At 34.3% G+C, this 13,649-nt stretch overlaps 1 protein-coding gene across 1 annotated transcript; it reads right to left on the bottom strand.

The window, feature by feature from the left end:
* Nucleotides 1-1,773: 1,773 nt before the first annotated feature.
* On the bottom strand, nt 1,774-13,535 carry LOC133175615 (DNA topoisomerase 3-beta-1-like). The gene is made up of 17 exons (XM_061310727.1): nt 13,250-13,535; nt 11,261-11,338; nt 11,033-11,146; nt 10,636-10,803; nt 10,085-10,219; nt 8,709-8,821; nt 8,177-8,268; nt 7,739-7,847; nt 7,053-7,136; nt 6,677-6,797; nt 6,003-6,185; nt 5,377-5,586; nt 3,716-3,933; nt 3,311-3,491; nt 2,750-2,949; nt 2,308-2,413; nt 1,774-2,076 (listed from the first exon to the last, which is right to left on the bottom strand). Exons 1-17 carry the CDS (start codon nt 13,487-13,489, stop codon nt 1,858-1,860), a joined length of 2,571 nt encoding a protein of 856 aa, XP_061166711.1. The 5' UTR covers nt 13,490-13,535; the 3' UTR covers nt 1,774-1,857.
* Between the last annotated feature and the right edge of the window lie 114 nt (nt 13,536-13,649).

Raw genomic sequence — 13,649 nt, 5'->3', positions numbered from 1 at the left:
CCGCGGCTTGATACATAAAGGTGAAGAAAACGAACAGTAATCAATCTCATAAATCCAGTAAACAAAAAGAATCGTCACAGAACAGGGCAAAAACATGGAACCCTAGAAATAGCAGAGGTGAGATCAGGTGCCCACAAACAGATAAGCTGCCTTTAATCTGGGTTGTTGAATTCCTTGTAACATCAAATTATTTGTCATAGCTTGTCTTGGTTTAAAAATTAATCAGTTTTCAGAGCATGCTCTTTCGTACTGAATCCCATGGGAGATATTATACAATTATTGCTGGTTTTTGAGGTCAATACGATGATTTAGACACCTGAGGAGTACAATATTCACAGAGCCCGAAGGGCGAGGTGAATATTGTACTTCGAAGGTGGCTACATCATCGTATTGACCGAAAAAACAGCAATAATTGTTTTATTATATGATTCAATGATTAAATGACACATACTCATTAAGCAATCCGTGCCATCTTACTTGTTCACATCTACTGAAGTACTAGCAAACTACTTACATACTGAGAGAATACTAATTACTAACTTTCATTACTAACATAATGAGAGAAACGGGCTTCAAAAAACAGTAAGTGGTATTATTTTGGAATTTTTAATTCCAGTTTAGGTGAAATGTAGAAAAAATAAATGTCAGGCAAATATATAGGATTGATGTTGAAAAGGGGGGCATTAATATTAAAAGGAAATAAAATTGACAACTTACCTGAAAACAAATCTTTGACTACCCCCCCCCCCCCCCAAAAAAAAGGGGAAAGAAGAATTCGCCCAAATCAAAATTTTATTTGGTGGGATGTAAAGATCCATAAACTTTTCGAGGGGAGGGGCTTTCATTGAAAATTTTTGCCCTTAAAATTTAAATTAAAACTTAACATTCTCAAAAGGTGGGGAAAGGGGCAGGCCTGCCGCAACCCCCCCCCCCTCCGACCCCTCACCCAAGAATCGATGTGCCTTAATGTTATGTTCATATGAGTGGATGTCAGGTGCGAGTGAAATAACTTTCCAAAACTATTTTCGTCGATTTGGAATTTCCCTAACTATTTTTGGTCCAATGTAAAATAAATAATTCCTTATATTGACCTGGAAGATCACGTGCAGGTCAATATACCGTAGTATTTTTCCTACATTGTTGGCTCTCAGCCAATTAGAGAGATTGGAATTATTCAATCATATAATAAACACATCATATACAGGTGATATTGGAATATTGCTATATAAATAACGGAAGTTGACGATGGAAAAGCTGAAGTCACCTTGTTTATCATATTAGTTGGCCATTATCGTCAGTAAAACATCCAAATACGAAACATATGTGACATACTCTGTAGTGCTTTTCGACTTCACTGGGATATATCGGGACACAACCTTAAATTAGCTTTGTTTTGAATTATTCAGCGAATACATATTGTACTGGCAAAATTACTGAGGGGGCACACCTGTAAATTTATATTGGCTTCCTTTTCTTTTGTGAAATATATAATATACTGTCAAAATTATTGAGGAGGCACACCTATAAATTATCTTCAATTTCTTTTTTAAAGTATATGCAAAATTATTGCCCCAAACACCGATTTTTACGGGCCTATTTAGATCATTGTGGCAAGACAAAAAAAGACACCTGAAATCATATTTAAGACGTATTTCATGTAAAATTTTCTGCAACTCCCATTTCATTACTTTCAAAATATATTGGAGTTTTCTATATCCCCACTGACCTAAATGTAATCCTGTTTAAAAAATGTGAAAATTTAAAGAACTTACATGAAATGAAAAGATTTTATTCTATGCACCATAATAACACTAATACATGTATTTCAGTCATTGTTCAGTTCTGTTATTTTGACCATTACACAAAATATGCAGCCAACTGGGCCATTTTGTCCTTGGGCTTAGGTCTGCCTCTTCCTCGTCCCCTCCCCCTTCCCCCTCTACCTCTGCCCCGCCCACCCCCTGGTCTTCTGCGACGCATGATAGCATGATGTTTCTCCACCAGGTTTTTCAATATAGAGTCACAAAATACACAACCTGAATGTTTCGTCTCTTTACTAGGCAGTGGTGTCTTGTCCTGTGAAGAAAATAATTTAAAAATCAAACACTGTTCAATAATATTGGCTTGGAATCTTTTTCTTTCGATTTTCTAATAATCTAAATTTTACTATATTTCTATTTCTGAATGATGTTTAGTATTTGAAATACTATTTTACCAGTATTTTAACTTTGCATGTTCAATATCAGGTAATTTGTTTGCTAGTCTACATAGTAATAAAATGAAATAAGCCACTGATTGCTTTCTCACCTTATTGAAATCCACATCTACAATGTGAGCCCCGCAATCATCACAGATCTCCTCAGAAACACTCACTTTGTGGGCATTCTCAAATATGTTTATTACCACCTGACACCTGCAATCAAATTATCAATATCAGTGGTTTGGACTAATTTCTTGCAATATGTGGGGGAACAATCATTTTCAAATATAGTTTTATAGAACAAAATGTAGTATAAAAGTCATATTTCACAGGTTTTGCATGAAATGCATGAACTTGAAAGATTTATTGTCCACTGAATCCACTGAATCTGAGTTAGTGTTAAAGCAAGAGAACATGCATTATACATAATGGTTTTAAAAAGATGTACAATGGAAACAAACATTGGTGCAATTGTTTTGACTTATTCAAATTCTTCCATAGAAAAGTATTTTTCCAATGTAACAGCTTTTATTGGTCCTAAAATCTCACTTATTGCACGCCATCCTCCATTTTGGTCCCGAGGTGGGATCCAGTACCAGTATGCCTGTCTCACATTCTACACACTCACAGACCCCGTGCTGGGCCAGGGCATGTTGACACGTGGGGTGGGTACACTGGTTACAACCGAACTGTTTACGCATGTCAGGGAACGGAGGATTGTTGTAGCAATAGGGACATAGGGGGAAACTCTGAAATTCAGATTTATCTGTATATCATGTTATTCTTTATAATTTCAATATTTATATACATTTCCCCCCTTCATTTTCAAGATAAAATTGCTTGGTCAAAATTTAAACATACTTTGTCATATTCTGATATATACATGTATAGAAGTGCATTGTTTTTATTTTCACATTTCTTGTGAATAATACACTCAAATATTTTTTTCTAAACTTCACAAGACATCTTGGTTTTCGAACAATATTTATTCAAGAATTGAGAGTCGTGTTTAAAACTTCAATAGTAACTTTCTGATTTTGCATTTAGTAGAAAATCTGCAAAAGAGGCACAATCTTAACCCAAATAGTGATCTTCTTTAAATTACAGTACCTTGCCTTTGGCTCCAGTTGTCCACAAAACTAATTCAAAGTCATCAAGTGGGCATTTGAGTTCTTTGTATAACTTGATACTACCATTCTGAGGCAATGAGAAGGTCTCATCACAATTGGAGCAGTGAAGTCTACTTGGTTTGGCTTGTACATATTTCATGAAACGCCTGCATTTTCCACATCTAAAATGAAGAAATTATGTATATTGTGTAATTATGCTTTCAAATGAAATCACTTGCATAAAAACAATTTTAAAAAATTAACTTATTCAATTATTACTTTTTCAGTCAAACACTCAACAATATTTTTGAAACTGTTTTTTTCTGATTTTATTATGAAAGAAATTAAAATAAAGTAATGTTTAAACTATACTTCATAATTTCAATATCTTGACAAGCGTGATAACCTAGAGAGTGGTTTTCCAGTCGCTGCAAGTGGAGAGAAGCTAACTTCAAACAATTCATCCATCCCACTGATGTTCTCCACAAAGAATTTAAATTTAAGGCAGAAAATGTTCAAGGCATGCTTTAGGACATCTTCATAATAGGCTTTTCCTAAAGCAATCAGATTCAGTTGTTTTTCCACTGCAGATCTCATGGTGGGTAATACTAGCTCAACATCAATCTGGAAGTTTGGGTTTTCAATTCATTGAAACAATTAAAGTTAGAGAAAAATTTGCACAATTTTTATATTAATTAACCACATGAATTAATTAATAGGTGATGATCACTCAATGAGTGACTAAGTACATTTAAGAAAACAAAACCTATACTGTATAAAAAATTGAAGTGAATAAAGCAGACAAACGGATGACCTTTGAAATTTTCACCTTGATATCACTTCTTTGTGGTTAATACATACATGTGATATGTACCGCCGGTACGCAAAATGTACAGGTTTTTCGAGCCCATTCATCGTTTACCGCGGGGACACCAAAATTCACGGAATATGAAAATTTGTACAGTATTTTGAATTTCTCACTAAATGTCGCCATTTTCCTCTCATTCTCGCTCGTGAGACACTGGAAAACGTCACCTGTGTTTGACACTTGACCTTCTGATAATTGTGAAATGTACACAAACCATCGCGTGCGAAGGTGTGAACTGCCAATTGGGATAATTATCTTGCTATAAATCCGTATCAAGATACCCCTTTAGGTAGCTTTATTTTTAAAGGGGTACTTAATTATAACTGTTAATGTTTCGTAACTTGTTTGAAAAAAATTAGGCCAACTTCTTAAGTTCATATACATGACTTAATATACATGAAACTGACCCAGATCTTCGTAGGTATAAAATATACGATGTTTATTACCATGACTACGCTGAAATAAAGGATATAGTTTTAAGTTTTTATGTGCTGAAATTTATGTATAAATTTTTATTTGCTACTGTTATTTAGCATTGATGATATATATATCGGTAATATGAGCAAGATGTAAATTGGAGACATTGACTCTCATGTTAATACTATATAAAGCTGGCAAACAAACTATCGTCTAAACTAGCTTAATTTATAGTCGATTCATAAGAACATTGTGATTATAAAACACAATATATGAAATTTTAAAGCATTCAAATCTCCATTACAACTTTTAAAATAAGACATTTGCAACAATATATATTTGTAGGTTTAGAAATAAGGTGCCTTATCATCAGAATTTAAGCGATATTTTATACCGTTTTTTGATAGGCAGTGTACAGTTTTTTCACCCAAATTCCAGTTTTTTTTATGGCTCCTGTACAGTTTTGTGGTCTTTGACTTATCACATGTATGTTAATATACAATGCTAAATGAAAAATCCAGTTACAAAACTTACTGTAAAACATACAAAAAACTTTGACAGATGTCTATTTATCAAGTATTGTATACAGGAAAATTTTTGTCCCCCCTTGAGGCAAATGAGTATTTAAAAGGGTGAAATCAAAGAAGACAGAGCCCTTTTTTTTAACACAACTGGTCTTGGCAATTTAAAAATGAGGCAAAATCATTTACAAGAATGATAGAGCAAAAATAAGACAGGCAAAAAATAACCATGTATATAACATTTTTTCTATGACTTCTGACCTTTTGGTACCCATGCACTAAGACAATGCCCAGAGTGGTGGGCTGTAGTCTCCTCCCACTAGTGACAGTGACATAGTTCCTCTCGCTGATGTTGTTGATGTGGACAGGGATACTGGCGTCTGTTCCAATGCCATGTTTCTCCATTAGAGAAATCAGCTCGGCCTCCGTCAGATAATCAGGAGGATTCGTGTGTTTCTCCACCATCTTCACCTAAACGACAACAGCAGATTAACGACAAGACATATACCTGCTCATCATTTTTTATCCTAAATATCAATATAACTATCTTGTGATTCAGATTACTATTTTACATATTTTTGATAGTACTACTAAACAAAATTTCCATGATGTTTTAAAATTTCACAAATCAATGCTTCTGATGTTACTTTGGGACTATTTTTAGTCAACCAAAAGGTTAATAGTACATAAGAGTTTGTATACAAAGGGATATACATGTAAGAAAAAAAATTCCACATACAGTAGCTAGCATAATTAACTCCTACATTGTATGTAAAAATTTTTGTTTACAGGATTGGACCCTCAATGTAACAATTTATTACAATACTAGTAAATAAATGTACATGTATTTATTTATCATAAACTGTAAATTCCCTGATAATGTTTACCTCTGCTATGTCATAGTCAGTGTTCTTTTTGAACTCCGGCATTAACCACTCATCCTCCAGTGATTTCCAGGTCATAATGGCTGTGAACCCTGGGTCAGTGACCCTATAACCTGTACAGCTGAACTTCTCGGCCCCGATCTCAAAGTACGCTGTAGTTTGTAAGTATTTACAGTCTGGGGATATCTGCAAGATAAAAGTTCACGTCAATATCACTTAAAACTATGGTAGATTACTCCAATGGACTTGCTAGCTTTCTCTGATTTATCTCTCTTTAGAAGGAGAAAACCATGCATCTACACAAACTTGGTTTCCATTAATTTACGTGTGCCTTTGTTTAAAGTTTGATTGCCTTTGTTTAAGTTTGGTCACCTTTATTTGAAGCTTGGTTGCATTTGTTTAAAGTTTGGTTTCATTTCTTTTAAGTTTGGTTATGCATTTGTTTAAAGTTTGGTTGAAATTATTCCCTGGATCAGTAGATGAAAATATAAAAAAAGATTTACACCATACAGAATGAAGGAGTCAGAACACACTTTGATTTGAAAATCACCCTATACCATTAGTCCATGTCTGCTATTATCAATCAAATCTAGACATACTGTAATTTAAATTTAGTAAAGAATTTCTTTTAAACAGAATTGATGATTCCTCTTTTACAAAACCATGGACAAACTTACAGTAGCTATAAAGTATCTTGTGATGAAGTCATACAATCTCCAGGCATCATGGCCTAACTCTGCCTCTGTAGCTGGTTTCATTGGAGTTATAGGAGGGTGATCTCCAGCATCAGAACCCTTCCTATAAATATCATAGGTTTTTCCTCACTAAATATAATCTTTAATGACAAGGAATTTAAAAAAAATCAGAGTTTATAACAATATGTATTTGAAGGAATATTAGAGAAAACAAAAATCTTTTCAGGATAATTACAGAGTTAATGTCCTTGACATCTTGAACAGGTTCATTTACCAACAGGTGTCAGGTGACAGTGTCAACACAATTAGCATCTGTATCTTGTTTTATCATCAGTTTCTAGAGTATTCAGTAACTTACTTTGGTTTTTGTATTCCCTCCCTCAGTAATGTCTGTACATAGTCTCCCCATACCGAGCTTGATGACTGCTGCCTTAGTGTGCCACTGAAAAATCAAAATACCATACTGAGACATAACTCAACAACTGAACTGAGGTTAGGTTTATTGAGTGCTGACTTACTGAGTTCAAGACAGAAATTGTTTAGATGTCACAAACTACATATTGTACAAGTGTAGAGTCAAACTCTGACCATTAATTTTAATTAACTGTAATTTTAATTACAGTTAAAAATTGCTTTCATTCCAATACAGTTCAGCCTGGGTGGTCTGGATGCCAATAATCATGGGGCTTCACCTTCCAGATGAAATATGTGGGGAACAGAGTTTACATTTATATATATACCAAATATAAAAGGATGTTTCAGTAATTCAGATGATTCATTAATGATTTGGTTGGGAAGTCAATTGTCCGGATTAACAAAGCTTGAATGTACATGTCCATAGTACTTTATTAATGAAAATCTAACTTTGTGAAGTTTTGAACAAAAATGAGAGACACTCTTCAATTTTTAATCTCAGATCTGGTCAATATCATCGTTTGGATATGGATTCCTTTGCATTAATTAAACCAAGAAGTTCAGATGAAAGTCCTCTAAACTTGCTTTTATTTTGTTGATTTCTTGACAGTTGTTAAAGAATAGACTTACACTAGATCAAAGTTCTCTGGGTACTGTGTTGTCTCTGTTCTGGGGTAACTGATGTAGCCTTGTACATATAATTTCTCTGCAATCTGCATAGCATACTGGGGCCCCATACCTGTAAAGAACAATATAAAGTTGTTTTTTTTTTTTAATTTAAAAAGCTTGGTTTCTTTTCACTTCGTATTAATCAGCATAAATTTTGTCCTGAAAACAGGAATGTCTCTTTAAATTCATTGATTTTATTATAAAAGAAAGAAAAGGGAGAAAAAAAAAAAGTTTTACTGGCTTATAAAAAAACCAAACAAATAAATCATGAATTTTTAAAAAAAATTTAATGATATTCTACATGAATCATATTCAAATTGGTGGCAAGAGATTATTGAAACTTGATGAGTTTTAATCTTGCTTTTAAACTTAGGGTACATGTGAGAATACTGAACCTACCAAGACCTGAACTTGCTGCCCTCAACATTTCCACAGTGTTCAAAGCCTGAGGTCTCGATTTTGACTTAACATCCTGAGTCACTTTTAGAACCCTGAAAAATTTGACAGATGTAGCAAAGGAATTATTGTTGACTAAGAAGCTATACATGTACATGTGACACATTTTATGTTATGTATAGAATTGAGGAAAGGGAGGAGAGGAAATAGTTTTGCTACAGGAAGCTTTGACTTAATAACAAAACTGAAATAAGTTCTCAATGCATGAGGCTTTCATAAAGCTTGCATACTTCTCTATTTATACTTCACTTTGTCATTCTCCAATCTTCTCAATCCAGTTACAGGTTCACAGTAAGTTCCCAACCCCAATCTAACTTTTTTTCCAAACTTATAAGTGATGCCTTTATCATTAGTGTTACACTTACCTGGCTGAGTCTGATGATTTGATCATGTTAACACACATCCGGGCCACCTCCTTACCTGGCTGAGTCTGATGACTTGATCATGTTAACAAACATCTGGGCCACCTACTTACCTGGCTGAGTCTGATGATTTGATCATGTTAACAAACATCTGTGCCACCTCCTTATCAAACACCCTCACTCTCTCCCAGTCAATGTCCACTGTTCTCCCCTCTGGTAATGTCAACTGTTAAGAACAGTTCTCTTGATAAGAATATTATCATAGTATTATTTCATTATAAACCACACTTAATTTCTAATATTAATTTAAATTACATAGATCCATCTTATGGCTCTATAAAAATACCTGTGTATATAGTTTAACAAATTTTTAAGAAAAACAATAATAGGAACTAGCATTGTCCTGATAGGACTAATATCCCTATGGGGCTAAGTTAAAAACTTTAAGAAGAACTCTGCCAGCCTGATAAAACTTATAACGCAAATTCCAAAGGCCTGAATCTTGGCCTGAATAGGCGTGAAAACCTGTATTTGTGATGTGTACAAAGAATATTACCATCCACAGTCCAAGCATTAAAATGTCCCTTCTGAACTCTGTGACCTTGGCCTTGTCTAAATGACCTTTGTTCAGAGTCAACATACTCTGCAATCATAATTAACCCTGAAGGCAGGCATAGTTTATAGTTATTCATTATAAATTATGCTATGGACAAGAAATTTACACTAACATCCAGTGACCTTGACCTTGTCCAATGATCAGGGTTGTTACATACACTCTGATCACAAGCTACCTTGGGTCACATATACAAGTTGTAATCTACTAATTTTTTTTCCACTTCAAAGTTATGACCAAAATAAGAATTTATATTTCTAAAACCAGTGTCCTTGACCTTGTCCAAATAACCTTGAGTTAAGGTCAGAATATATCCTCAAGTCACAAATAGCCTTTGTTTCATGTATCAGATTCTAATGTTTCTCCATTTAAAAGTTATGGCTATAACAATAATTTAATAATTTTGTACCTGTGACCTTGAAGCTTGACTTTGCCAGAATGACCCTGGTAAAGTATCAAGTATGAGTCTCTAAAACTTCTGTGTTTCAATGTTTTGTCCAGACAATAATTTCAACTCCTCTTTTTTCTGCCAATGAAGTTATTGTAGAATAAAATCTTAAAATATTCCGAATTTAATTTTTGAATTTAGACAAATCAATCAGAAAAATACCAAGTACACAAGTTCAAATGGTAAATATAAGTCTTTACAGTTTGTCAGAACAATATTTAACAGTTTTAGAGATAATCTCTGAACAATATATTCTACAGACAGACATATTGATTCCAATATACCCACCTAAACTTAGCTTGCAGAGATATGATTAGGGTTTGTAACAAGAAAGTATTTTATTTGCATACACATTTAAGAATGTAAGTTTTGATTGTCAGTTGACCAAAGTATTGACCACACTACAGTCATGTACAATGAGAACTTACCTTCACTTGAATGACCCAGTAAGGTTCTGGTTTAAAGGATTGTATTTTATCATGTCTGTCCACACAGAACCCAAGGGTGGGAGTCTGACAGGGACCATAGGATATCAGGGTACTGTCCAAGTCCCCATACTTTCCCTTAAAATCAAGTCAATAAATCAAACATTTCTCTTAATTGAAAACAAAACAAAAAGCAAATAATTATCAATAAATGCATTTGTAATAATAATCTATGTAATAAACAAGTGGTGTGTGCTAAAATATTGTACATTCAGTGATGGTGGGCAGCACAAATAAACTACGTTTAGTCTCCATGTCTTACAGTACTAATTTTAGCAGAACTCCTTACCCTTTCTCATTAGTGTACTAATTCATGGTCTCTACCAAAACATGAATTCCCATGTATATTATGAATGCACACACTTAACACAAACACCTACAGCACTAATTCATGCAGTACTGTGTCCACACAACCTAAAGATATGTTTAATTCTGAGTACCCTATAAGAACTTCGCATACAGTAAGTTCAATGTTTTAAAAGAGTTTGTCAAACCTGGAAATACTTTGTCTGAAAGCGAGTGAAAGCACATCCAATTCTGAGGTCTAACTCTTGTCTGGCATCCACTGACAATGCCTCATTCTTGTTTGGAGTGATCAGGCTAGACATGGCACTTTTAATATCCTTGTCTGTGATCGCGCTAAATTTTGCTCTGTACACCGACTTAAAAAAATAGATATCTTTCTACAACAGCAGCAACAGAGATAAATACTCAGAGCATAAATATTATACATAAGCTTAATTATTAAAAGTGGGTTGAAAGAAAAATTTTACATTTGTGGTATTTTTAAGTACATTAATAATAAAAGAGTCAGTATAAATACAGAAAAAAAAATTCTTCGAATAAAATTACGTGTATTTAAAACCTGTATTGGGACAAAACAACATTTACCTGTCCTGAAACTCGATTCATGCTTGCTTTAACACAGTCAATCACTTCAAAACAAATGTTTTCCCCCTCTTTATCGCAGTCAAGCCATAAGACCAAGTAATCTGAGCCTCTAGCCTACAGCATATAGATTTATAGTAATTAAGCTATGATGTTACTTAATAAAAAAACAATAAACATTAAAAAACACACATTGCTTAAATTGAAAAAGGATTTATCATGTACATTTACCTCTTTTTCTAAGAAACTTGGCATGCGCAACTTTTCTGTTGCCTCTTTCTTTGTGGTTGGTGCAGTAAACAATTCTACCTGTATAAAAGACGATGAATAAAAAAGTCTGTTCATCATCAGATTTTTTCTTAATCTTGAGAATTATAAGCATGATAAGTGTACCTTTGAAAGCTTTTTCATTATTTTTGTCGTAGGGTGGATATACCTTGAGGGGGGAGGGTGTATAATGGAACTCAAATTCATCCCCTTAGCCTAAGATTTTCAGTCAGTGCTATATAAATGACAATTGACATAGTGCACCAATTAAAAAGGCAGGCCCAAGAGTGAAGACAGGACTAGATGGAAGGATATTGTGAAATATGAAGAGAACAGACAGTATTCAATCTCCAAAGTCCAAGGAAACAATACAAATTTGGAGCAGAGCAAACATGGACCTCTAAATTTAGAGGTGGGATCAGGTGCCATGTAGGAGTGAGCATTCCATGCTGACCGGTCTCTCCCGTCGTGTGCTCCTTGTCATAGATATGGCAAGAAATTAGTGCTGACTTTCACCTATGTTCAATTGTAACCCTGTTACAAGACTATTTAATCCAGTAACATAGGTTACATATATCTCTCAATTAAAGATGGTGGTCATTTAAATCCAAAAGGGGTCTTAAAATTTTTAGGTTACACTGGTTACAACTATATTCCATTGGTGATAATCGGTTACAATGGTTACAGATCATCTAAAACCAAAAGGGGTCTTTATTTTTAGGTTACACTGGTTACAACTATATTCCTTTGGTGACAATCGGTTACAATGGTTACAGATCATCTGAAACTGAAAGGGGTCTTTATTTTTAGGTTACACTGGTTACAACTATATTCCTTTGGTGACAATCGGTTAAAATGGTTACAGATCATCTAAAACCTAATGGGATCTTTATTTTCAGGTTACACTGGTTACAACTATATTCCATTGGTGACAATCGGTTACAATGGTTACAGATCATCTGAAACCGAAAGGGGTCTTTATTTTTAGGTTACACTGGTTACAACTATATTCTTTTGGTGACAAATCATATAAAATCCAAGTGGGAACTTGTAGATACAGATGTAACCACTGTAACCAGTGTAACCAATTAATAACTGAATAAATGAAAAATGCTGACCTGTTCAGCAGAAGCTGTGTTACTGGTTACAAATGAAGATAAGAACTAATCACTTTGTACATGTTGTAACCACTGTAACCAGTGTAACCCTGTAACCTTTGTAACCAGTGTAACCAATGAAAAACTGAATAAATGCTCCTCAGTGTAAAGGCTATGTAACCTGTGTTACTGGTTACAATTGAACATAGGTGAAAGTCAGCACTAAATTCTTGCCATATATGCCTTGTCATGATCAGAAGAAAAAAAAGGAAAAATCTGTAGACAGTAGCCTATGATATGAGTGGCCTATGCTTCTTCATGGAGCAAACGGCTTATAAGCAATTAAGCTAAGCATGGTAAATTACATGTTTGTTTTGCCTTGGAATAGAACAACACTCTTCACTAGATAATAGATCCACATGCCTGCCCTCAATATTTCTTTGGACGGTGAGTAGTATACTTTGGACGGCAATATGGTGGCAGAAAAAAATCATGCTAGTGTTATTTACACTTTTAAAAGAAATTAATAAATTTTCATCTTTACCACTTGGTAATGCTGCAATTAAATTTAATGTAGCCACCCCTTTTCAGTGACATAATCAGTAAACAACATTATCATTGAGAGATGGAGACTTGCACAGATGAGATAATCATTATAAACATGTTTAAGTCGTAATGTTAGGTTTGTTAACTGTAATTGATCCTAAACAAAGCAAAACACTTATTACATATGCTACTGACTGTCCACAGAAATATATTGGGTTGTTTCAAGCCTCATTTTGGGCTTAACCCCCACCCCCCTTCCCGAAAATTTACAATCTAGATTCAAATTTTTGATTATTTCAGTGATACATACAGGGTCGACTCTATCCCAGCTGTTGTATTTTCCAATAAAGTCCAGACCAAACACATGTCCACACACCGATGTCACTTTATATGAAACCGTCTCCCCTGTCGGGGGGAATCTTCCCTTGTATTCGTGAATTGAACAAGCTCCATTAAATCCCTTTCTGGTACTCATCTGTCCTCCAGATAAAATCTTCGCGATGGACTGGGCCAAAGACGGTTTTTCGGCAACCATGAAAACCGTCTTCATGATGCACTATATATGTTTTAGCCGACCGTCAGATCTAACAGAAGACGGCTCATTAAATTCTGAAGAAATTCGAGTTACATTCGAGTTCTAGATAATTTGAACTTAAAATGTTTCCGTTTATAGATTTACAAATTAAACAATATATTTCTTATTCAAAACT

Source organism: Saccostrea echinata, unplaced genomic scaffold (genome assembly GCF_033153115.1).
Source record: "Saccostrea echinata isolate AGI-Se365-2 ecotype Australia unplaced genomic scaffold, CSIRO_AGI_Sech_v1 ptg000064l, whole genome shotgun sequence".
Classification (NCBI taxonomy): domain Eukaryota; kingdom Metazoa; phylum Mollusca; class Bivalvia; order Ostreida; family Ostreidae; genus Saccostrea; species Saccostrea echinata.
Note: the sequence above shows the minus strand (reverse complement) of the source record. Positions and strands in the feature narration are given on the sequence as shown.